This window comes from Mesoplodon mirus, assembly GCF_964341445.2.
Source record: "Mesoplodon mirus genome assembly, chromosome: X".
NCBI classification, from domain to species: Eukaryota; Metazoa; Chordata; class Mammalia; order Artiodactyla; family Ziphiidae; genus Mesoplodon; species Mesoplodon mirus.
Genome location: NC_138981.1, coordinates 494,195 through 517,055, shown reverse-complemented (window position 1 = coordinate 517,055; position 22,861 = coordinate 494,195). Strand labels below are relative to the sequence as shown.

At 46.1% G+C, this 22,861-nt stretch overlaps 1 protein-coding gene across 1 annotated transcript in view; it reads left to right on the top strand.

Annotated features, from left to right (window-relative positions):
- Nucleotides 1–22,508, top strand: part of LOC309797000 (mitochondrial import inner membrane translocase subunit Tim8 A-like) — a gene marked incomplete at its 5' end in the record, with an annotated part of 47,538 nt that extends 25,030 nt beyond the window's left edge. Inside the window, one exon of the mRNA XM_082610374.1 lies at nt 22,158–22,508. Coding sequence (XP_082466500.1) covers nt 22,158–22,488 — 331 coding nt within the window. The 3' untranslated portion in view covers nt 22,489–22,508. The remainder of the gene's footprint in view (nt 1–22,157) is intronic.
- Between the last annotated feature and the right edge of the window lie 353 nt (nt 22,509–22,861).

Sequence of the window (22,861 nt, the reverse complement as noted above, 5' to 3'; positions counted from 1 at the left end):
ATAGTTCACACTCCAGAGGGGGGAAAAATCTAGAAAAAGTGGAAGAAAAAGTTGACATGCATGACTTGAGGAGTTGTGTTTGTACACATCACTTATTCATAGGTTAGGGTTTTCTAGGATGAGAGGATCGTCATTAAAAATTCATGGGCTGAAAGGGTAAACTCGAAATAGGAAGTTGGCCTTTCTGAGTCCCCTGAAATGCCTGGAACACCTCGATGGCATATGAATAATAATGAATAGGTGAATACAAGTCAGATCCAGCTCTCTGGAGACTTCTGCATGTCAACCGTCGGGGGGTGGGGAGAAATAGCATCTGTTGTTTATTAATAACCCACGACTTTTCTGACTTGCATTCTGAAATGAAGAAGTGTCCCAGCTCAGCTTCTGGAAGGCAGATGCTGAAAAAGAGCTTTCAGGCGGGAGTGTCCACATTGGGCTGCCTCTGGTGTTCTCCCCACAAAGGAGAGACCTGGTGTCCCCAACCCAGTGGCCTCTTTCTTATTTCTAACCTTCCACGGAGATCTGTAATCACTGCCCTGAGTCTACAATTAAAGTAAATACTTGTTGATGCTTTAACCCAATTCATGCTTTCCCAGATGTTCTAAAATGAGCTATCTCTGCCCTTGGGTTGTTGCCACCATGAAGACAAGACCAGGGAGACCCACAAATACCAAACCAGCAGACCCACGAGCTGACCATGGACCACGGATGTGGATAATGACTTGCCCCAGTGGGTGACAACTACAAAAATGCGGCTCTGGGAAGAGTTTCTTTTTTTCACATACCTCCCATACTAGCAAATATCTGGGTGTACTTGCCTAGGGTTTAAGTTCTATCACTTCTCAGGAACATGAAAAAAATGCTCCTCCCACATTCACTCTGCAGAGTTTTTAATAAATTGATAAATGTATTCTGGCAGTTTCCACTGGTCACCTCCCACTAAACGCAGATCCCGTTGGCCAGGAAATCTCTGGTGCCTTGTGGCAGAACCACTGTTTTAACGTCCCCTTCCATGGAGCTGAATCTGACAGCATGTAAAAGTTGTCTGGTGACTGCAAAGACATTCAACAGTGGGTTCATTTTGTTTATTTTTTCCTATTTCTCATAGCCTCGTGGGGGATTAGACTCATAAGTATGAACTGTTCTTCAAAGATTGATTGATCAACAGTTCCCTCTGGCGCTCGTGTTCATTGGTAGCCATGACAACATTTAAAAGCACAAAGGTCACTCTGGGATAGTGGCACCAACCCTCACACTCTCCCATCAGGGGTGACCAGGCACTCCTGCCCTATCCTGTTCTGCCCTGTCCCCCAAGACGCGTGTCCCCACAGCTGCATCTCTCCTGAGTCCCTCAAAAAGTCTGTTGTTCCCAATCCCTGCAGATGTCACAGCTGAAGTTTAAAGTAGCCCATTTAAATATGACACCAAAAACACAGGCAACAAAAGAAAATACAGATAAATTGGACTTCATTAAAATTTAAAACATATGTGCATCAAAGGACACTATTAAGAGAATGAAAATAATAAAAAAGAAAGTGGAAAATAAACAAACCCAGGAAATGGGAGAAAATATTTGCAAGTCACATACCTGATAAGAGTGTAGTATCCAGACTTTGTAAACAACTCCCACAATTCCACAACAGAAAAGATAAGTGACCCAATTTTAAAACGGGCAAAGTATCAGAAGAAACTTTTCTCCAAAGAAGATATACAAATGGTTGATAAGCACATGCAAAGATGCTCGACATCATTCATCGATGGGGAAATGCATATCAAAACCACAGTGAGATACAATTCACACCCACTAGGATGGGTATAATTTTTAAAATGAAAAAACAACAGGAGTTAGTGAAGATTTGGAAAAACTGGAACCTTTGAAGGCATGAAACATTGGGCAGCGTCTGGGGAGAACAGTTTGGTCGTCGCACAAAAGGGTAACCCTAGAACAACCATGTGATACAGCAATTCCACTCCTAGGCATAAACACCAAAGAATGGAAAATAGGAACAGATACTAGTACACCTATGTTCATGGCAGCAATATTCAAAATAACCAAAATGTGGAAATTGCCTAAAGGTCCATCAACAAATGGGTGGAGGGCTTCCCTGGTGGTGCGGTGGCTAGGAATCCACCTGACAATGCAGGGGACATGGGTTCAAGCTCTGGTCTGGGAAGATCCTGCATGCCACGGAGCAACTAAGCCCATGAGCCACAATTACTGAGCCTGTGTGCCACAGCAACTGAAGCCCATGCACCAGAGCCCATGCTCCACAACAAGAGGAGCCACTGCAATGAGATGCCCATGCACCACAATGAAGGGTAGCCCCCAATCAAGACAACTAGAGAAAGCCCACACACAGCAATGAAGACCCAATGCAGCCAAAAATAAATAAAAAATACATAAATAAATAAATAAATTTATAAAACAAAACAAATGGATGGATAAACAGAATGGGTTTATCCATCCATACAATGGAATATTATGCAGCCTTGAAAAGGAATGAGGTACTGACATAGGCTTCATTCATGGTTGAAATTTGAGGACATAATGCTCAATGAAATAAGCCAGAGACAAAAAGACAAACACTGTATGATTCCCTTTATATGAAATATCTGGAACAGGAAAATCCATAAAGACAGAAAGCAGATTAAAGGTTACCAGTGGCTGGGGCAGGGGAGGAAGGAATGGGGAGCATCTTCTGAATAGATGTAAGGTTTCTGATTCAGCTGCAGAAAAAGTTTTAGAAATAGGAAGGGGCGATGATGGTGGCACAACAGTGTTGATGTACTAATGCTACTCACTGTATGCTTAAAAATGGTTAAAATGGCAGCATTTACATTCTATATATTTCACTGCTATTAAAAAAAAAAGAGTTGGGGAAGAAACGTAGGCCAAATCAGTGAATGATGTGGGTTCAAAACAGCAGCAAACGTGATCTATTTCAAATAAGCCCAAAATGGAAAGTTCCGAGAAAATCTGTGAGCTGGAGATGCAGCATCCCAGGTTCATGTCTGGGAGCTGAAGGAAAGAGCAGCTTGGAAGATGAGACCTTGGGGAGGTGGGGTCCCCTTGAGGCTCTGCTCACGATGCCAAGAGAGATTTGTCCCCTGCAATCATTAAAGAGTACAGCTCATCTGTCAATCGCCAGGAGGGCCATGAGCCCCAGCCCAGAGCTCCACGCATGACATCATCACAAAAGGACCCCCGGGAAGACGGGCCCTCCCTTCTACATGCTTTTGTCCTGCAAAAGAGATGCTATAACGCTACTCAGGTTTCCAAGGAACAGAGAGAGAATACTAGACTACACGGTCCCCTTTGTTTCGGGACATTTTCACTGCTCCACAAGGAAATGCTCCCCTTTTAACCAATAAATAAACCAAGAGTCGTTTAGTCACTATGAATGTTCATGAACCACCATTTAGACCGGGGTGGGCAAGCTTTCTGGGTAAAGGGCTAGATGAGCCATGTTTTCAACCATATAGAGTCTGCTACAGCTACTCAACCTGTGGGATGAAGCAGGAGAGCAGCCACAGGCTACATATAAACAAATGGACATGGCTGTGTGCTAATAAAACTTTATGGAAAATCACAAGCAGGGGGCCAGATTGGCCCAGGGCTGTGGTTTGCTGACCCCTGGCTTCACAGCACCCACAGCAGACATTCACATCTGCTGCTGCACTGTGCCCACCCCTGCATCATTCCCAAATCCTGACCCTGACCCTGCCCCACTCCCCTGGCCATACCTACTTCAACTTTGAATTTCCCCAGCCCTGGGTTCCCAATCCAGTGTCTGCTCAGGGTAAGATGTTTACCAGTTTAAAAGAACACATGCCTAGTTCCCCTGAAACAAATGAATACCTTTTCCCCCCTTTCCTGGTTCGGAAAGACCTCATTTTTCTAAACAATCCAAATCTGGGAGTTATATGTTATCCTTATGACATATACGATCACATTATGTTCTGTCTCGGTGTTCTGTGCTAAAAATACTGCAGCTGACCCTATTTTATTATGAAATCCACTAATGATAAATAATGATGCATTCCTGAGACGCCCCATGGGGGGCCCTAATTGAGCCTGGTTAGTTTTAGATGCTAACGACGGAATATAAAATGTCACAATCAACTCGGTGGCAGTGGCCTAGACTGCACGGTTAGAGACACAGGAGTGATGATCATCGAAATGTTTCTCTCTAAATCTTTGTACCTTCCACTCAATTTTGCTGTGAACCTAACACTGCTGTAAAAAAATAAAATTGATTTTTAAAGAGGATGTTTCCTTCTCACAATGCCAGTGACAGGACTGGTGCATCTCTGGGAGACACATTTAATCCAAAAAGCAAACGCATGAGGACAGATTCCATCACCTAAGTGGGCATTTGTGCCCAGAACATGGCAAGTCGCAGGACGTCCCAGTGTACCCTTAACCCCATCTCCATGTCTTTCCAATGGTAAAATTTTTAAAAGGACACACCATTTTCCATAATCATTCTTTCTGGATTTAGAAAGAAAACGGAATCCCTCTTCCAATGTTCAATGGAACAGCCACCCTTGAAAATAGTTTGGCAGTTTCTTAAAAACAACTAAAGTTCTCTACATCTGTGGATACCAAGGGGGGAGAAGAGGTGGGATGAATTGGGAGATTGGGATTGACATATACACACTACTATGCATAAAATAGATAACTAATGAGAACCTGCTATATAGCACAGGAAACTCTACTCAGTGCTCTGTGGTGACCTAAACGGGAAGGAAATCCCAAAAAGAGGGCATAAATGTATACATGTAGCTGATTCACTTTGCTGTACAGCAGAAACTAACACAACATTGTAAAGCAACTATACTCTAATAAAAATTAATAATATTAAAAAACAAAACAAAACAAAAAAAACTAAACGTGCAGCTATCCTATGTCTGAGCAATTACATTCTTGGGTGTTTATCCCAGAGAAAGTAAGAGTAATACAAAAATCTATACACGAATGTTTATAGCAGTCTTATTCATGATGAACAAAAACTATAAACAGCCCAGATGTCCTGCAGTGGATGCACAAGGTTCAACAAAATGAGATCCACCCATGCTACGGAATACTTACTACTCAGCCGTAAAAAAGGACGACAATTCATCCTCGAAACAACATGGGCGAATATCTGGGGAATACGATTAGTGAAAAAACACTGATCCCTAAAGGTTACCCACCGTGTGATTCCATCTACGGCATGTTCTTGAAATAACAGAATTATAGGGATAAGGAGTCTATGAGTACTTGCAGGGAGAAGCAGGGCCCGCGGGCAGGAGCTAGTGGGTGTTATCTCCAGAAGACCAACAAGAGGGGTCTTTGTGATGGAATCTTGTGCATTTCACTTAGGATCTCAGCATCCCTCATGGATATTGCCCTATACTGCTTGCAAGACGGCACCCTTGGGAGAAACCTGGCACACGGTACACGGGATCTCTCTACATTATTTCTCACAACCGCATGTGAATCTACAACTATCTCAAAATTAAAAGTTTAATTTTTAAAAAGGAAAGAAATCTTCTGGGAGTATCTGCATGCACTGTGGACGTTTTTAACATGTGGAAACATGGCGCTCTTGGTCCAAGTTGAGGTTGTATTTGAAACACTTCAGGTCGGGGAGTTTGCGTAGCCCTTGATTGGATGGTCTTATGTTTTTCTCTTTTATTTCTGTGGCTCTTATTTTAATTTCAGCCTGGAACCCTCTAATTGGAATGCTGTCCACATACTGGGAGTCTCCATAATTCCCTCTGTGAAGATGGAGTCTGTTCAAACTCGGGCATCCATCCCTTTCTCGGCCATCACCTGCAGAGCTAGAAGCAGCCTGACACTCACCTGTGCTTGGATATGAACCAGGTGCATCTCCACACGCCAACCATGTCATCACCAGAAATACTGTCCCCTGTTCTGCACCCAAACCCATGCTGGACACCTGCTGGGGAACTCATCACCCCCTCCCCCCGCCAGTGACACCAGTGCTCCTGACATCTCCCCTTGGGGAAATCCTTCCTTGGCTACAGCCTTCCGTGGCCAAAATTGACCAGGCCAGACCCATCTTTGTCTTGAACTGACCAGTGGGTGGATGCTGACCTACACTGGCCCTGAACTTTCAGTCTGCAGGGGTGCAAGGTGACAGAGAGACCAGACGTCTGAGGTCAAAGTGTCCCAGGGCTGTGCTCCATCCAGAGGTTACAGGCGAGGGTCCTTCCTGCCTCTTCCAGCTTCTGGGGGCTCCAGGCGTCCCTGGACTTGTGGCCGCGTCCCTCCTGTCTCTGCCTCTGTCTTCACATGGCTTCTCCTGTGAGTCTGGGTCTCTCCTCTTCTGTCTCTTAGAAGGACCCTGTCATTGGATGTAGGGCCACCCTCATCCAGGAGGACCTCATCTCAGATCCTTCACTTCATCACATCTGCAAAGACCCTTTATCCAAACAGGGTCCCATTCTGCGGTTTCACGTGCTCATGACATTTTGCGGAGGATGCTATTCAACCCAGGACACCCTCCAAGTCTGGAAGGCCCAGAACTTTCCAGGGTATCCCCATCCTTGCTGCAGAAAACCAGTCTGTGTTTTGTCTTGATTTCAACTGAAAGGGCTGCCTGATTGAAAACAAAAAAGCACAGTGGCTCTCCTCCCTGCCCCTAAGAAGGGACCACATAGACAATGAACAAAGAGCTCACAGAGGGGGCATCACAGACCCCAGGGGATGTGGAGGCACAGACAAAGGGCAAGAAAGCACGAATAGACCCTCCAGCCCCATCTCTCCTCTCCCACCCCAGCCACCTTCCGTCTTACCTGGAACAGAGTCTGCTGCCTGGTCGCCCACTGCTGCTCTCACCCCTTCCCCTCTGTTCTCCGCATGGCACACTTGAGAGATGCGGTCACCTCCCACCTCATCTTCTGCCTTGAGACCTGCAACATCCATTGCACATAAAAAAGAACCCGAGTCCTCGTCCCAGACCAGAGGCACCGTCTGTCCCATCTGTCCTGTGTGTGTCTCCTGCCGTCTTTCCCAGAGCCCACACACCTGAGTGGCAGCCGCTGAAACCCCAATCCTCACCTGTCAGGACTTCTGCCCCCTGCCTGGAGCGCTCTCCCCCAATCCTGGCTGCTTCATCCTCATGCTGAAGGTAGGGAGCCCATGGGGTTGACCCCTCCTCCAGGTTTACCTCACTGATCCAAGATCTGTATTTCAAAAATGGTATGGAAATCACATTTTTATATATTTAAAAAAAACCCAAAAAACCAAAACCTTCTAAAGCTATGCATTGGGAAAAAGAAGAAATTGTGCCCCAAATGTGAACAGTTACCTCTAGGTGGCTATAGTGTGAAGGATCATTTTCCATCTTCTTTTCTACATTTGACAAATTTTCCTTAGAAAGCATGTGCTACTTTTAGGAAGGGAAAATTAATAATAGACTCTTTTTAAAAATTCAATATTTAAAACTTCCAGGTAGCGCTTGATGGAGAAAGGCAGCCCGTGGAGAATTCTTCTGTAAAAATGAAGCACATCCTATTACTTCCCTATTTTCAAATGTAATCTTTCACTATCTCTGTCTCATTTAAGAAAGCAGATACCCTATCTGGGAGAAAAGGGAGGGTACTTAAATCATGTGTTTTTATTTTCACTGTACTTTACCTGGGAAGGGGATGTTGTAGTGTTAGATCTTTGCTGCCCAATGGGATGGGATATTGAGATTTATTATGTGAAATGGGCTCTCACATTTTTGGAGACTGAGAAGTCCCAGGATTTGCCATCTGCAAGCTGGAGACCCAAGATGGTATATGTTCCAGTCCAAGGGCAGGACAAGATGAGATGACATGCCCCAGCTCAAGCAGAGAGGCAGGAGAAAAGGGGGCAAGTTCCACCTTCTTGTGACTTTTGTGCTAATCTGACATTTAACTGATTAGACGAGGCTCACCCACCCTGGGGAGGGCAATCTGCTTTACTCAGTCCGGAGATTAAAATGCTAATCTATCCAGAAACACCCTCCCAGACACACCCAGAGTCACGTTTAGTCCAGGGGCCCTGTGACCAGACAGGTTGACACATAGAATTAATCCAAGGACTGTTCATTCTGTCCTGGCTATTCCTCGAGAATAGGGGGTCCTTGATTTGATTTTCTTGTGAACACCAGTTGAGGTTGGGTCCAGGGCACTTCACTTCACAAATGCCCCCTGGATGCACCCCCAGGTCTCAGGGATCTCCACACGCCTTGAGCATCTTTTGCATAAAACTCTGTGGCTTCCACATCCATGTTGGGGTTTTTAACCATGTTCCCCACCATCGATTTACCTTGCCAGTCTCCAGTCTTGGAGACATGCCCTGTGGAGGATTAACAGGGAAACCACTTTAAGATGAGTCTTTGCTACTAAGGGGGGAAAAAGCACTAAATTAAACCCACAGGGTCTGCTTCCTTTTTCTTTATTACTGGGCACCCAATAGACTCTTTATTTTGCAAAATATATCGATTGCATGCTGACTCCTGGATAATGGGCTTCTCTACTCTGTTACGAGGATTAAATTATTAGCGATCAATGGAGCCCCTCGTAGGGATGCAGAATGTGTAATGCGTATACAGATGTGCAAGCCCCCTCCCGCTCTGGCACTCTCCCAACCACATCCGTTTGTTTAAAGGTGGCGAATCTCAAGCAAGAAGGGAGAAGGAAGCAGATAGACAGAGCCCCCCCCCGGGGAGCATGCTCAGGATGGAGACTAGCTTCCATGGTGACAGGAAGATGGGTTTTCTCAAGCCCGTCATGGGAGAAGCCCTCTGTGTCTCCTCTCTCTTCCTGTTCCCTTGGTGAGCACCGACGGGCAGACCCTTGGCATAAATACCAACATCACGGACACTAGCCAACGTGGACCCAGGACAGCGTGTGCTGGAGGTGTCTCTCTGAAAGCCCAGAGTGCTCTGACTGCGTGGGGTGGAGTCTGGGCATTGGGGTGCCCCGGGATGGGCCTTCCCAAGTGCTGGGAGGTGATTATGAGCTCAAGCGGAACAGGTGATCCACAATCGTCCAAGCTGTTCACTCAGTGTCCACTACCCCCGGGCACTGAGAAGGCTAGCTGGACACGACAGACAGTGTCTCGGGGGAGCACGTGGACAGATCCAGAACTTGTGAACGAGGCCAGTGGGGAGCCCCCGAGGGAGCCACTTCAGCAGGGAGGGGGCTCTCCACGCCCCTGTGGACTTTGGAGGTGAGAGCTGAGGGACAAGCTGCGTGTCCATGGGAACAGCACGCCCAACGGCAGCACAGGGAAGGGCCTGGCAGTCTGAGGAGCTCCAGGGCCACAGAGGACGGTAAGCATGCACAGGAAGGGCCGAGGAGAGGCCCCGGGAGTCAGGAACCCCCGGGACCCTGTGGGACACAGCGTGGTCTTTGTTTCAGCATGGGTGCCATGGAGGGATAGCTGGACAAATTGCGAAAGTCCTGGAAACAGGAACAGAACCAGGACTAAAGACCAACAAGGAGGCCCCACAGTGATGCAGGCACAGCAGCAGGGGGTGGATAGACCAGGATTAGGCTCGGATGACGTGGACACCCTCCGCAAGGTCTCAAAGGACAGACGTGAGCACCAGGCTGTGGGGACACTGCCCATGTAGACCTGCTTTGTCTCCACCAAAGAATGAAGAGGGTACACCCTTAATCGGTGGCCCATCCCCTCCCAGAACCAAGCTCACCGCACACCCAGGTATTAGGAGAGTCAGAACACCGAGCAGGTTTGTACACCTCTGCAGATCAGTATCCATTCGTCTGGGTTATCTCGCTTCACCTGCTTTTCTCCGCCATGTATCAGCCGTGGCGCGACTCCCCACTGGCTACAAGGCTTCAATTCAATGAAACATCCGACACCCAGGGATGTCCCAGAGACCCCGTGACCCTTCCCTCGTGGCTCAGGCACCCGTGTGCTGTTGCAGCTCCCCAGAGAGGAGCTCTCCTCTCACGTGAGCCTGCAGAGGCTAATCTCCCGGGTAGTTCTCTCTCCCATGTGGGTGCCGTCTCAGCCACTTGAAAGGGAAGCCATAGACAAATACCAAACCATTATTAAGATGCTTGTGCCCAGAATGAACAAACCAACAGGATCAAAGAGGATGTCTCCTGTAGGTGGCCGGGGCCCTGGCTGGGCCTCCAAGAGGGTCCCCGCCTCGCTGGGATCAGAGCACCTCAGTTACCAGTGGGACCGGGCACCCACGTGACCTGGCCACTCGGGATGCCAGCGCTTATCCTACATAGATTTTTTCGCTTCCAACGTGGGCCGGTGCTCGTCTGTCTTTAATAGATCTAATTATCAGAAAATGCACTTTGCAATCAGCCCCACACGACACAGGCCTGATTTTTCCGGCGTGCCAGCCAGCTGTGTGGAAAGGCGCAGCTCTAATCTCTCTCCCTCCACATGGTCCAGCAGATGAAAGTAATTTTGTGCTCAACTGTCTATAAGTAATTAGCCTGCGATGTAAAGGGGTCTTTATGAATCCGTTCGGAATGAGGGTATACGGAGTAATTATGAGCAATCGTCCCCCTTACTAAGATACACCTTATGCATTTTACATGAGGCCCCATTATTAGCATAACCTCACTATCAAAGCTCCCCGGATCCACTGTCTTCCTTTTCATGTAACAGGCTGAAATTCCCCAGAAATATAATAATTCGAAAACAGGGGCAATGACGGTGATCAGTTTCAGCTGTAATTTGTTACGTTTCTCTCCTTTGTTTTTTGCCGGTAGAGACGCCGGCCCCATTGTACACACGAGCGAGTGTTCCTCCTTCACCGCGAGGTGGGTTTCGGTGTGCAAGCGGGGTCTCGCGGCCATAACGCACGTCAGACACACACACGGAATGCCCTCATCTTACTCATTAGGAGGTCACAAGAAGAGAGCTCCATTTTGCTAAGTAAGTCAGACTGATTCCTGGGCCCTGTGATTTTGAAAGACGGGTCATAGTCACCCCCGACCAGACACTTCTTTAGGGTTCCTCCATTCAGACCTTCTGGGGTCACGGTGAAGGGTCTGCATCGGAGTCCCCAGAATGTCTGCCCCTGGTAAGTTGCATTGCACCCTCTGTGCAGAACTGGCTGCCCTGTGCCAGCCAGATGTTAGAAGGGGCTGCTCGAATCAGAGGGAGAGCGTGAGCCCTCACATCACGTGGACGTTTGGGGACCTAAAAGGAAAAAGGTGGGACAGTATATTGAATGTGCCTGAGATGTTTTATGGCTCTGGGTTTTTCATGGCCAAACAGCCTCCTGGGTCAGGCACAAACATCCTTGAATTTTCTCAAGATGCCCCCAACTTTCTTGCTCTGGAGTGTCCAGGAAGAGGTGGTCAGAGACGTTTGGGGTATGAAGAGATGGTGAGAAAAGGAAGAACCAACCCAATACCCATCAACAGGTGAATGGGGTCCATGCACACGGTGGACTATGACTCAGCCATGAAAAGGAGTGAAGCTCTGACACAGGCTACAGCGTGGATGGACCTTGAACACGATGCTCAGTGAGAGAAGCAGACCCAGAAGGACACACAGTGTGTGATTCCATTGATAGGAAACGTCCAGAACAGTCCAATCCAGAGACATAAAGTAGGGTTGTGGTGCCAGGGGCTGGGAGTGGGGAGTGACTGCTCATGAGGACGGGGTTTCCTTTTGGGGGGATGGAAATGTTTTAGAACCAGATAGAGGTGCTGCTTACACGACATTGTGAATGCACTAAATGCCTCTGAATTGTTACTTTGAAATGGTTAATTTCCCACTATGGAAATGTCACCTCAACTTTTTAAAAGGAAGAGAGAAGCTATATAGATACATACATATATACATACATATATATATATGTAACTTATGTGAGGCTAATTTCATGCTATAGAATCAGCACTGCAAGACAGAACAGGATAAAATACCACGTCCATACAACTCAGAGGTATTTGGACATTTTTATCCATGCAACTCAGTGGTATATGATAATTTTTTAATTGAAGTATGAATTTAATTGAAGTATGGTTGATTTACAATGTTGTGTTAGTTTCTTGTGTACAGCAAAGTGATTCAGTTATACATATATATATCTATTCTTTTTCACATTCTTTTCCATTATGGTTTATTACAGGAGACTGCATATAGTTCCCTGTGCTATACATTAGCATAAATTGATAATTTTTATTTATGAAACTCAGAGGTATTTGGACATTTTTAACTATACAGCTCAGAGGTCTTTGGATGTTTTTATTTATGCAGCTCAGTGGTATTTGATCATTTTTATTTATGCAACTCAGAGGTCTTTGGTCACTTTTTCCGATGAAGAAAACTGTGTACATCTTTGCTTACAAACGAAATGATCCAATTTATAACAAGGGACATAAACATTACCTCGCACACAGGACTCCCCTCAACACGTGTGACCTCTGAGTGGGTTCTTTGCCACCCAAGGTGTTTGCTGTTCACCTCAAGTCCACGACTTGCTCCCTTCCTCCGGGAAGGCTGTTCTGGCAGCTCCCTGCTCCAGTTTAGAGTAACTGCCACCACGTGCTGCAGGTGACATGAGATTATGCCGAAACCCCGTAAATCGTGAGGTCCCGGCAGGGCTACACAATTCACAGGGAACGCACACCAGCTCTCCCAAGGTTCGCTCTGCTGGGGAAAATGGTGATTCCTGCAGCTCCATGGGGACCTCGCTGATTCCCCCCAAAACTCAGGCTTTATCTAGACAAAGACCAGCATTCCCCCAAGTGGCGTGTGTCTGCTGCAACTCCAGCCATACGCCCATCTGAAAACTCTCGTTTCCCTTTAGAATTTATGTCAGCAGAGACCATCCACCAGAAAAAAAAAAACGAATTGATTTTTCATTCACACATGGGCTCCCAGCTCCTAAAGACGATAATTACATTGTTTTCAAACAACCCCCATCACGCCAGCTCCATTAGGATCCAAATTGCTTTCCCACAATTTGAAAGGAAAATATTTCTCTGCGGAGATGACGGCAGACGTTACATTTTCCACGGCCGTAACGTCCACTCCATGCAGAGGGCTGTTAGGACCACCTCCAAGCTGACGGATAACCATGATGGGATTTCACTCATCCTGACCTGGTGATAAATAAGCGGTCCAGAGGCAGCGATGTACTGGGTTGGTGATGCTTGTTACGCGCTGCTTCAAATGATGATGGTGTGGACGCCCGATTGCCTCGTAATTGCTGGCTTGGTAAACATCCAAGTTTTCGTGCTCAGTGTTCTGCTAAAGCGGTTAAGAGGTCTAACTCCTTAATAGCCGCGAAGGAAAAAAAAAGCAGCCGGCGGGCTGGTGGGGTGACGGGGAACACTGTTCCTTTGGACACGTAAATGCTCTTGGGCCGCTGGCTAATTGCACTGGTCCAAAATGTCCTCGAGGAAAGTCAGGTCAGAGTTTTGTTTTTCTTACGTCATCTGCATTGCTTTTTTTTTTTTTTTTTTTCCTCCCTCAGCATCATAACAGGACCATCAAGCATTTCTCTAAGGCTTCAGGATTCTGTTTACGAGAGAGATACTGGTTTGGGAACGAAGGGGCCTTTGGCCATGTCCCGTGCTGCCACTCAGAAGCTAATATTAAAAAGATAATGTTGGCCACTGACACCAATCCCTTCCCAGAAAGAACTGTTCCTGGAATGTAAAGAAAAATATCACTGCAGAAAAAATACCACTAACTGTGGTGTCTTAGCAATTCCTTGCTCCTCCAATGAGTGGGGAAAAAAATGGTATAATTCACTGTATTTCCAAATAACATTAAATTGCAGTCAAAATATTTAGTGCTCCAGTCCATTTGGTCCAAAGAAGCCAACTGGTTGAAAAGAGTTTGTGGAATAAAGAGAAAAATACGACATAGCAACGATTAGGTAAGACCCATCCCAAATTTTACCAGCCTTCTTAAAACCAAAGAGTCATCAGTAAGATTTTTCAGTGGGATCCAGGTTCGATTTCAATGATGCATGTCAGTGGGGTCAGGTAAGAAATGTTTTTGTTTGGGTTTTTTTTTTTGGCCACAGGAGGTTCAAGCTGCCCTTTAATACCAAGATGGTTCGAGGCATTTATAGACTCATCAGCCCTATTTTCAGATTAAGATTCCATAAGTGTGTAACCATGTATTTTCCCATCTTCATCCCCAGGTGAGTTCTGCAGTTCATCATGACATCCATCTGACGTCCCTAGACGCAGGTGACATCGTAGACATCCCAGAGGTTGACTTTCTGGGTTTGAGATCCCAGCCGGATGCCCAGATGTGGTGTCTCATTCCTCTTGCCTGTTCCTCCAAAACTCACTGCAAATTTTAAAATGCATAAACCTTTAAGCAATGGTATTTCGAGCGCCTGTTTCCCCATGAGAAGGGACCTGACATCCACAGTAGATGTGTGAAAATGGATTCCCGTGATTTTGTTGGCCAGAAGCACACAGACCTGGCAGACAGAAGCAGTGACATCAGGTGATGTTTGGGGTTTAGCAAAAAAAAAAAAAAAAAAAAAAAAAAAGTATTCAACTTTTTTTTTTCTCAAATATTTTAGTCTTGGCAAAGCCTACTTTTTTAAATGTGTTTTCCTTCATTTTTAGACCCATGAGTATTTCGAGGGAAATGTAATCCATCTGACAGAAGCATTTTTTTTCTTTAAAGCTCACCAGGACAAAGTGAGAATTTCAGATTGTTTAGGCACCACTTTCACTGGTACTTAGAAACCATGGAACTGCTGGGGGAAATTTGGTCATTTCCCAAACTGAAATATCATGCAAGGTATGAATAAGAAGAAGAAGATTGGGCTTCCCTGGTGGCGCAGTGGTTGAGAGTCTGCCTGCCGATGCGGGGGATGCGGGTTCGTGCCCTGGTCCGGGAGGATCCTACATGCCGCGGAGCGGCTGGGCCCGTGAGCCATGACCACTGAGCCTGTATGTCCGGAGCCTGTGCTCCGCAACGGGAGAGGCCACAACAGTGAGAGGCCGGCGTACCGCAAAAAAAAAAAAAAAAAAAAAAAAAAAGCAGAAGAAGATGATGAAGAATGCAGTGACTTACCCAGAAGCAGCAGATTCGGAAAGGAAATTCAACAAGGGAGAACCAGAAGTAACTCCCGCTATATGATAACTTTATTCTTCGTTTGCAACCACACTATATCTAGAACACATCCTGGGCACGGCAGGGAGAAAAGAAATAGAATGAAACACAAACTCTGTGTCCTCTCATAAGTAACATGGTTCATAAAGACAGAGAAAGAATTGGAGAACAGTGAAAACGCAGCAGACACAGCTACAGGAGAGACTCAGTTCTGCAAACTCACCAGCCACGTGGCCACGAGTGCCTTCATCTTGTGGTTGCTCTGTCTTTCTGTGAGCAGTTACTGGGCTCCAGCGAAGAGCCAGGGCTGGACAGATGTACCAGGAGGAGATCTGGATAAAAGTGCACTCATTTCAGGAAACAGAGCTGGGTGAGTACTCCTCAACCACCTTTTTATTTTGTCTATTTATAGAGAAATAAAAGCCCCAAAGGTAAGGAGTTCATTAGAGGAAAGCAGAACAGAATCTCTGCCAGGGAGGAGTCCCCAGTCCATCCAGAGAGGAGGGGAGAAATCTTTAATCCATGGCAGAAGAGCCCTTGGTCTAGTCACTGTAAGCCAATTCTGCAGAACCAAGAAATGAACCATGGCTCAAGTCACTGGGACCTCTGTTCTCCTTGGACCTCAGGGAGCTATGCCCACAGAACGGGGTAGCTGAGCTGGGTCCCAGGGGCCACCCACTTATCTCATCCCCAAGAGGGACAGAGGCAGGCGCAGGGTTGGAGGGTGTGGATATCCCAACGAACAGATACTCAGGCATTCCTGAAGCATCACAGGAAGTTTAGCCAATAGGGTTAACACTGCCTTAAAGGGCTTTTCCACAGAACATCCAATTAATTACCAGGGACAAATCTTTCCTGCTTAACAAAGCTGCAAAACATTCTAATGTATTCCTCTTTATGATCCTAAGGATCTGCTTTAGAATACCAGCCAACAGAGTCAACTTTGCTGTTTCTGTAATGATGGAATCCTCTTATGTGATGGTTAATTTTATGTGTCTATTTGGCTGCGCCTCGGTGCCCAGATGTGTGGCCAAACATTACTGTGGATGTGTCTGTGAGGGTGTTTCAGGATGAGATCCACATTTAAATCGGTGGACTTTGAGTAATGCACATGGCTCTCCATAACGTGGGTGGGCCTCGTCTAATCAGTTGACGGCCTGACTGGAACAAAAACATTGATATCTTAGAGCAAGAGAGAATTCTGCACAGATGGCCTTCAGATGTCAGTTACAACATCAGCTCTTCCCTGGTCTCGGGCCTGAGGTACTACCCCAGAGATGTTGGACTTCCAGCCCTCACAATCATGTGAGTCAGTTCCTTATAATAATCTCTTTCTCTCTCTCTAGGCTATGGATATAGACAGATAAACAGCAGGTAGATAGATGAGAGATAGATAGATAAAAGACAGATACATAGATACATACATAGATAGATACATAGATGATAGATAGACAGACAGATAGATACATAGTCAAGTTCTGTTGCCTCTGTTTCCCAGGAGTACCCTGGCTAATACAAACTGTCTTCCCTTTTTCTCCTACCATGTATTTTCTGGCAATGTGACTCCTGTGCAGCATTGTAGGTGGCAATGAGACAATAGCTAGAAATGTACAAATAAGTGTTATGCCCTAATTATAATCAATAGGAAGCCATGGTAGAAGAAAATATTGACATCCTCAGCTGGCCCAAGGAAATGTGAATTGATGTATCCTTGTCACCTACTTCAACTATTGGGAAACTCCACGACAGGAAAATACAATAAATAACCTGAATTCTTTTTCCAGGTGAGTTCTATCTAGACGTTTCACCATGTTTTAATTCCATCAAATTGCCTACTTGTGTGAGAGAGGAATACTTGGATATCTACCTGGAAATTGCAGAGCATGTTTGGAAACACAGGGACATATGTTATAGCCCACAAAAGGGCTGGATCCCAAGGACCCCCTCAGCTACGGTCCTTGCCATAAAAACAAAGAATTGAATAATCTGTAGGAAAGGCGTGTTTGATTTAATTTCCTGATCTCTGCAACATGGCCTCCCTGTACTTGGCGAGGGTGGCGGGCAAGGCTCCCAGCCCAAGAACCCGTGAATATTCCATTAGAAATCAATTAACCCACGTCTGCTCAGAAACACTCCAATCATCCGAGGTTATACGCCGTGCCTGATGCATTTATAACCCCCATGTAAGTAGTCCCTGGAGACCCCCTAATGTGTAAACAGCATAAAAAATGATCCTTTATTCCTGCGAGCTTCACCTGCCACCTTAATTGAATAAATGGGGCTGTGATCCAGGAGCACTTCTGCACACACGCATCACGGTGACTCATCCACCACACGTGGACACACGCCCACCTCCCCGCTCTCCCCTCGCTGAAGAGATAGTCCAGGACGATTCTCTTTTATTAAATGCACATTCTGCTCCAAATACTGCAGGTCTACACTTTTTTCCTCTCCCCATCCCAGCCTGCAGAAGGAATACAAATTAATGTTTAAGGCAACCATGTCCTATGTCTTACGTATTAAATCGTATAGAAAGGACACGTCCAATTGTGAGGACCATGCCCCAGATGTAAGCTGGTTTTACCTTAAACAAAACCCTACCTGCCAGTCAGGGAACCACCTGTCATGACCCAGTTTTGCCAATTTGTGGGACGTGACCCAGGCTTGCCCTGTTAGAAACAAAAGGAATGACAAGTGTTTTGGAAAATGCCCCCAAAGCTGCACAAATTAACACCAGGCACAGTCCCCAAATCTCCCTTAAAATGAGCTCCATGTCTCCACGATGGCCCTGGGGCTCTACCCCGCCCAGAGCCTGCCTGCCCTCGATGCCACCCCCCACCCCATGCTGTCTCAACACCAGTGTGCTTTCCTAGGCACACCCCACCCCACCACTACCCCCGACCACTGGTCACTTTCCCTATTTGATGCCCTTAAGAATTCCCAACAGTGCCTGGGTTGTCTCATGGATGAACCAGGTTCCACTTTTGTTATCTTTCTCCCTCTCCTGGGATGCATGCTTTTCCCCCCTGGTAATTTTTAACTGTGATAAAACAACACAACATACAATTTACCACCTTCGCCTTTTTTAAGTGCACAGTTGAGTGGCATTAAGTCCATTCACATGCCACCATCCCCACCATCTTTCTCCAGAGCTTTAACATCGCCCCAGACCGAAACTCTGTGCCCATTGCATCCTAAATCTCCGTCCCCCTCCCCTACCCCTTAGCACCACCATCCTACTTCTGGTGAATTCAGGAATCACCTGAATGATGAGTGGTGAGTGGAATTCTACAGGAGTTATCCTTTCCTGTCTGGCTTATTTCACCGAGCATCATGTCCTCGGGGTTCATCCACATTGTAGCAGGTGTCAGAATGTCCTTCCTTTTCATGGCTGAGTCACATTCCACTGTTTAGGTATCTCCCATCCTGTTTATCTAATCATTCATCGATGGACTTGCTTCCACATTTTAGCTACTGTGACCAGTGCTGTTGCAAACGTGTGTGTCCTGGAAACAATGATACTTGAGTCCCTGAATCTGCCTGACATGTGCCTGGGCTGCAGTGGGTCCCCTAAACTTACGTGCAGACTAAATTCCAGAGCTCTTCCCTTTTATTATTTATTGGAAGCCACTCAATAACTGTACTTCGTAGAATGATTATCCCTCTTTCAGTGATGGAGAAAGTGAGACATGGCACGGTAATTTGCCCACTCTCTCATAGCTGGGAAGTGGCACATTTGGGGTTCAGGCCGAGAGCTGACCATTTTGGAGCTAGAGGTATGATGCCATGTGGACCATCGAGGCACCTCCAGTTCAGACACCGCAGTGGGTCCCGGAAACTCCAGGAACCAGTTAACCACTGTCAAATATCGAGTCCTCCCTCGGGCCGTGGTTCCAATTCATGAGAAGGCAGGCAGAGCTACTTGGGATTAAACACACAAGAGGTCAAAGAGACAGTAGCCATGGATGATGTAGTTCCCCAGAGTTTAAAAGACAAAGGGTCCCTGGTAAAGACATGATCAGCTTGCTGACCTGCGGGCGCTGAGCTGATGGAGGGCATGAGAGATGGGGAGAGATTTCCCAGGAATCCATCTCTAAAGGACGGAGCCTATAGGAACCAGAAGGTGGGTGTGACCAGCTGAATAATAACCCCCAAATGCTCATGTTCTAATCCTGTAACCTGTGAATGTGACCTTATATGGCAAAGTCTTTGCAGATGTGATTAAACATCACAAGATGTTTAATACATTACCCTGGATTATCCAGATGGACCCTAAATCCAATGACAGAGTCCTTCTAAGAGACAGAAGAGGAGAGACACAGACACAGAGGAGAAGCCACATGAAGACAGAGACAGAGACGGGAGGGATGCAGCCACAAGCCCTGGGATGCCTGGAGCCCCCAGAAGCTGGAAGAGGCAGGAAGGACCCTCCCTGGAGCCTCTGGAGGGAGCTCAGCCCTGGGACGCCTTGACCTCAGATGTCCGGTCTCCAGGACTAGGGGAGGATGAATATGTAATGTTTTAAGCCCCTGGTTTGTGGTCATATATCACAGCAGCTCCAGGACAATAACACTGAATGATTTTGAAGTCTCCTCTCCAGCTGAAACTTCACATCAATGCATTTACGTGTCTTTCTCACTTTGTATTTGTCCACTCAGGCTGCCAATAACAACATGTCACAGACGGGGCAGCTTAAACAACACCCTTATTTCCCACAGTCCTGGAGGCTGGGAGTCTTAGATCACCGCGTGTGCACATTAGTTCCTGGTGATGTTCTCTTCCTGGCTTGCAGGCGGCCACCTTCTCTATGTGTCCTCACACGATGAAGAGAGAGCTCTGATCTCTTCCTCTTCTTATAAGGATGCAGATTCCATCATGGGGTCCCCACCCTCGTGACCTCATCAAAAGCCAACCACCTCCCAAAGGCTCTACCTCCTAACATCATCCCACTGATGGTCAGGGCTTCTACATATAAAGGACACACATTCTGTTCTCAGCATCACAAGTACGTTGGACTCTTTTGATGGGAAAATATGAATGTAACCAATTTAACAGGCTCTGGAGGTAGTTTTTACTGGAGAATCCTTGAGATGTATCTGTGCCTACCAGTGTCCCCAGGGTGCACTGGAGGAGGCTGTACACAGAGCTCTCTGATGTGGGCATCATGGGTACCAAGCATAGCTTTTTAGGGTGATACCTTAATTGTCCCTCATAGTCTGCCACCTACATGAAGATGATGACTATGAATCCCAGTCTCCCACCAGGACACCAAGCCCTTCAGGCACAAGTTACCTGAACTTAGGTACAAGGTCACAAGGAAAGAAGCAATTGCCAGAGGACAGGCACAGCCAGTACAAACATAAACCCACACGGGTCTGGTCTTACAGCCTTAGGGCTGTACCCTGAGAGTTCACCACATGATGACAATCCTGGTGGCGTGGCTCCCACCCCCTTCAAGTAAAAAGAATAATGTTAAATTATGATCAACATACTATTCTGTGTCCTTAATTCTCAGGCACTCTCTTTATCTTAATATTACTGAAATCAAAACATCTTTCAAAAAGAAATGGACATGTGATCCATGGTGGATTTTTTTCTCCAATAAGTCCTTTCCTTTCAAATCACTAGTTTATTTTATAGCTCATGTCATCATTAGATTGAGAAAATACGGTGCATGTTCCAAGGAATGAAGGTGAATATTTTAAAACATTCTTTGCATTTATGGATTGAATATGTGTATCCTCCCAAAATGTATATATTGAAACCCCATCCTCCAAGGTGATGGTGTCAGGAGGTGGGGCCTTTGGGAGGTGATGAGGTCATGAGGGTGGAGCCCCCATAGATGGGATTAGCGTCCTTATAAAAGAGACCCCAGAGAGCTCCCTCGCCTCTCCCACCAGGCGAGGACACAGAGGGAAGACGTCCATCTATGAACCAGGAACAGAGTCCTCACCAGACATTAAGTCTGCCCTCGGCAGGACCTTGGACATCCAGCCTCCAGCACCATGAGAAATAAATATCTGTGGTTTAAGCCCCCAGTCTCTGGTATTTTTGTGATAGCAACCCAGAGAAATTAAGACATTCACCAAAAGGATTTTCTGCTTAACATTTACATAAGTGGGGGAAAAAAATCACGTCAACTAATCGCATACAAATGAGCATTCTGTTTAAACAAAGTGTTACTCACTCACCAATTCCTGCTGACTTCTGTAAACACTTCTCCCTAATGCTACATCGTCTCTACTTAAAGCCAATTTAAATTAATTTCATTTTTTAAATTTGCTAGAGAGCTGACAGCAGGGTTTGGGTTTATAGGAAGAGCATGAGGTGAAGCGGGAAGTGAGATTAGAAATCTTTGGCATATGACAAACTTGATCAAGTTCTCAGGGTCCACTCAGAAGGGACTCAGCAGAAGAACATGTTTAACTTTGATTTTTCACTTGCCTTAGCCAAGGAAAAAAATGTTAAAAGAGGGGGAAAGAGATGCTATGAATAACTATTACACACACACACACACACACACACACACACACACGTGCATTTCATGAACACAGAACACCTACAATCACCAGACAGCACAGCTGGAAGATAGATGTGCAATTTTGGTAAGGTTGTGTTATTAATACAATTGCTTATTTTAGAACAAGCAGTCTGAGGACCATGGTAAAACTTATTAAAAGTGGATTTTTCCATGAGTCTCTATATATTTTTAAAGCACACCCCGTGAAGTAACTGCCATGTTGTTCTGAGCTGTAGATAAGCAAGTCATTTGTTTAAAGGAAATTTCTGGTTCCACTAGAGAGTTCTAGGTTAGAGGTTTTTGCTGAGGCTTTTATGTGCTAACTCTCATAAAAAGTCCTTCCAATCTGGGCAGTTTTCTCACCATTGCCCTCTCTCTGTTTCTAATTGTGAGTTTCTCTGGGAATAAATACCACTTGGAGCTCAGCACCACCAACCAAATCTCCTCCTTATTGGGCATTTAGAATAGCAACTCAGTTTGATCTGTCCTTGAAATACTCCACTTTTGTCTTGGGCAAGAAGCGGAAACAAAGACTTTATGAAATTAAAAACTGAATAAAACTGATAGAGGCGACGTGAAGGTCGGTGAGTTGGGCCGTGCTGGTGTGGATTCCACCTCATCTTCCTCCGCAGCCGGTTTGGGCTTGGTTGACCCACAGGTGCAGCATTCCATTGAGGTAGAGACTCAGAAGCAGCGCTTCCAGCAGCTGGTGCACCAGATGATGGAACTTTGTTGGGAAAAGTGCATGGACAAGCCTGGGCCAAAGTTGGACAGTCGGGCTGAGGCCCGTTTTGTGAACTGCATTGAGCGCTTCATTGATACAAGCCAATTCATCTTGAATCGACTGGAACAGACCCAGAAATCCAAGCCAGTCTTCTCAGAAAGCCTTTCTGACTGACCTCAGCATTACCTCTTTGGAAAAGGGAGGTAGTTCAAGAAATGAAGAGCAGCTGATGGGATGGTTGAAGAAAAGGCTATGGGGGGATCGGCTCCCACCTTTGTCACTCTTGGGACATCCTGTCATCTGAGAATGAACAAAGACCAATTTTTGTGTGTGGGTGGGTTTGAGGGTCAAATGTGTTTGGGGTTGTGTTTTTTAATGCTAATCGTGGGAAAACAATTGACAGATGAATGGAAAACGCTACTAGATGTGAATTACTGTATGTGGGACGAAGCTTTTCTCATAGTTCCAGTAACTGCTTCCTATAATTTTAGTAGTGGAACTGCTCTATAATTTGATAGTGGGACCACATAGGTAATAATCTGTTATT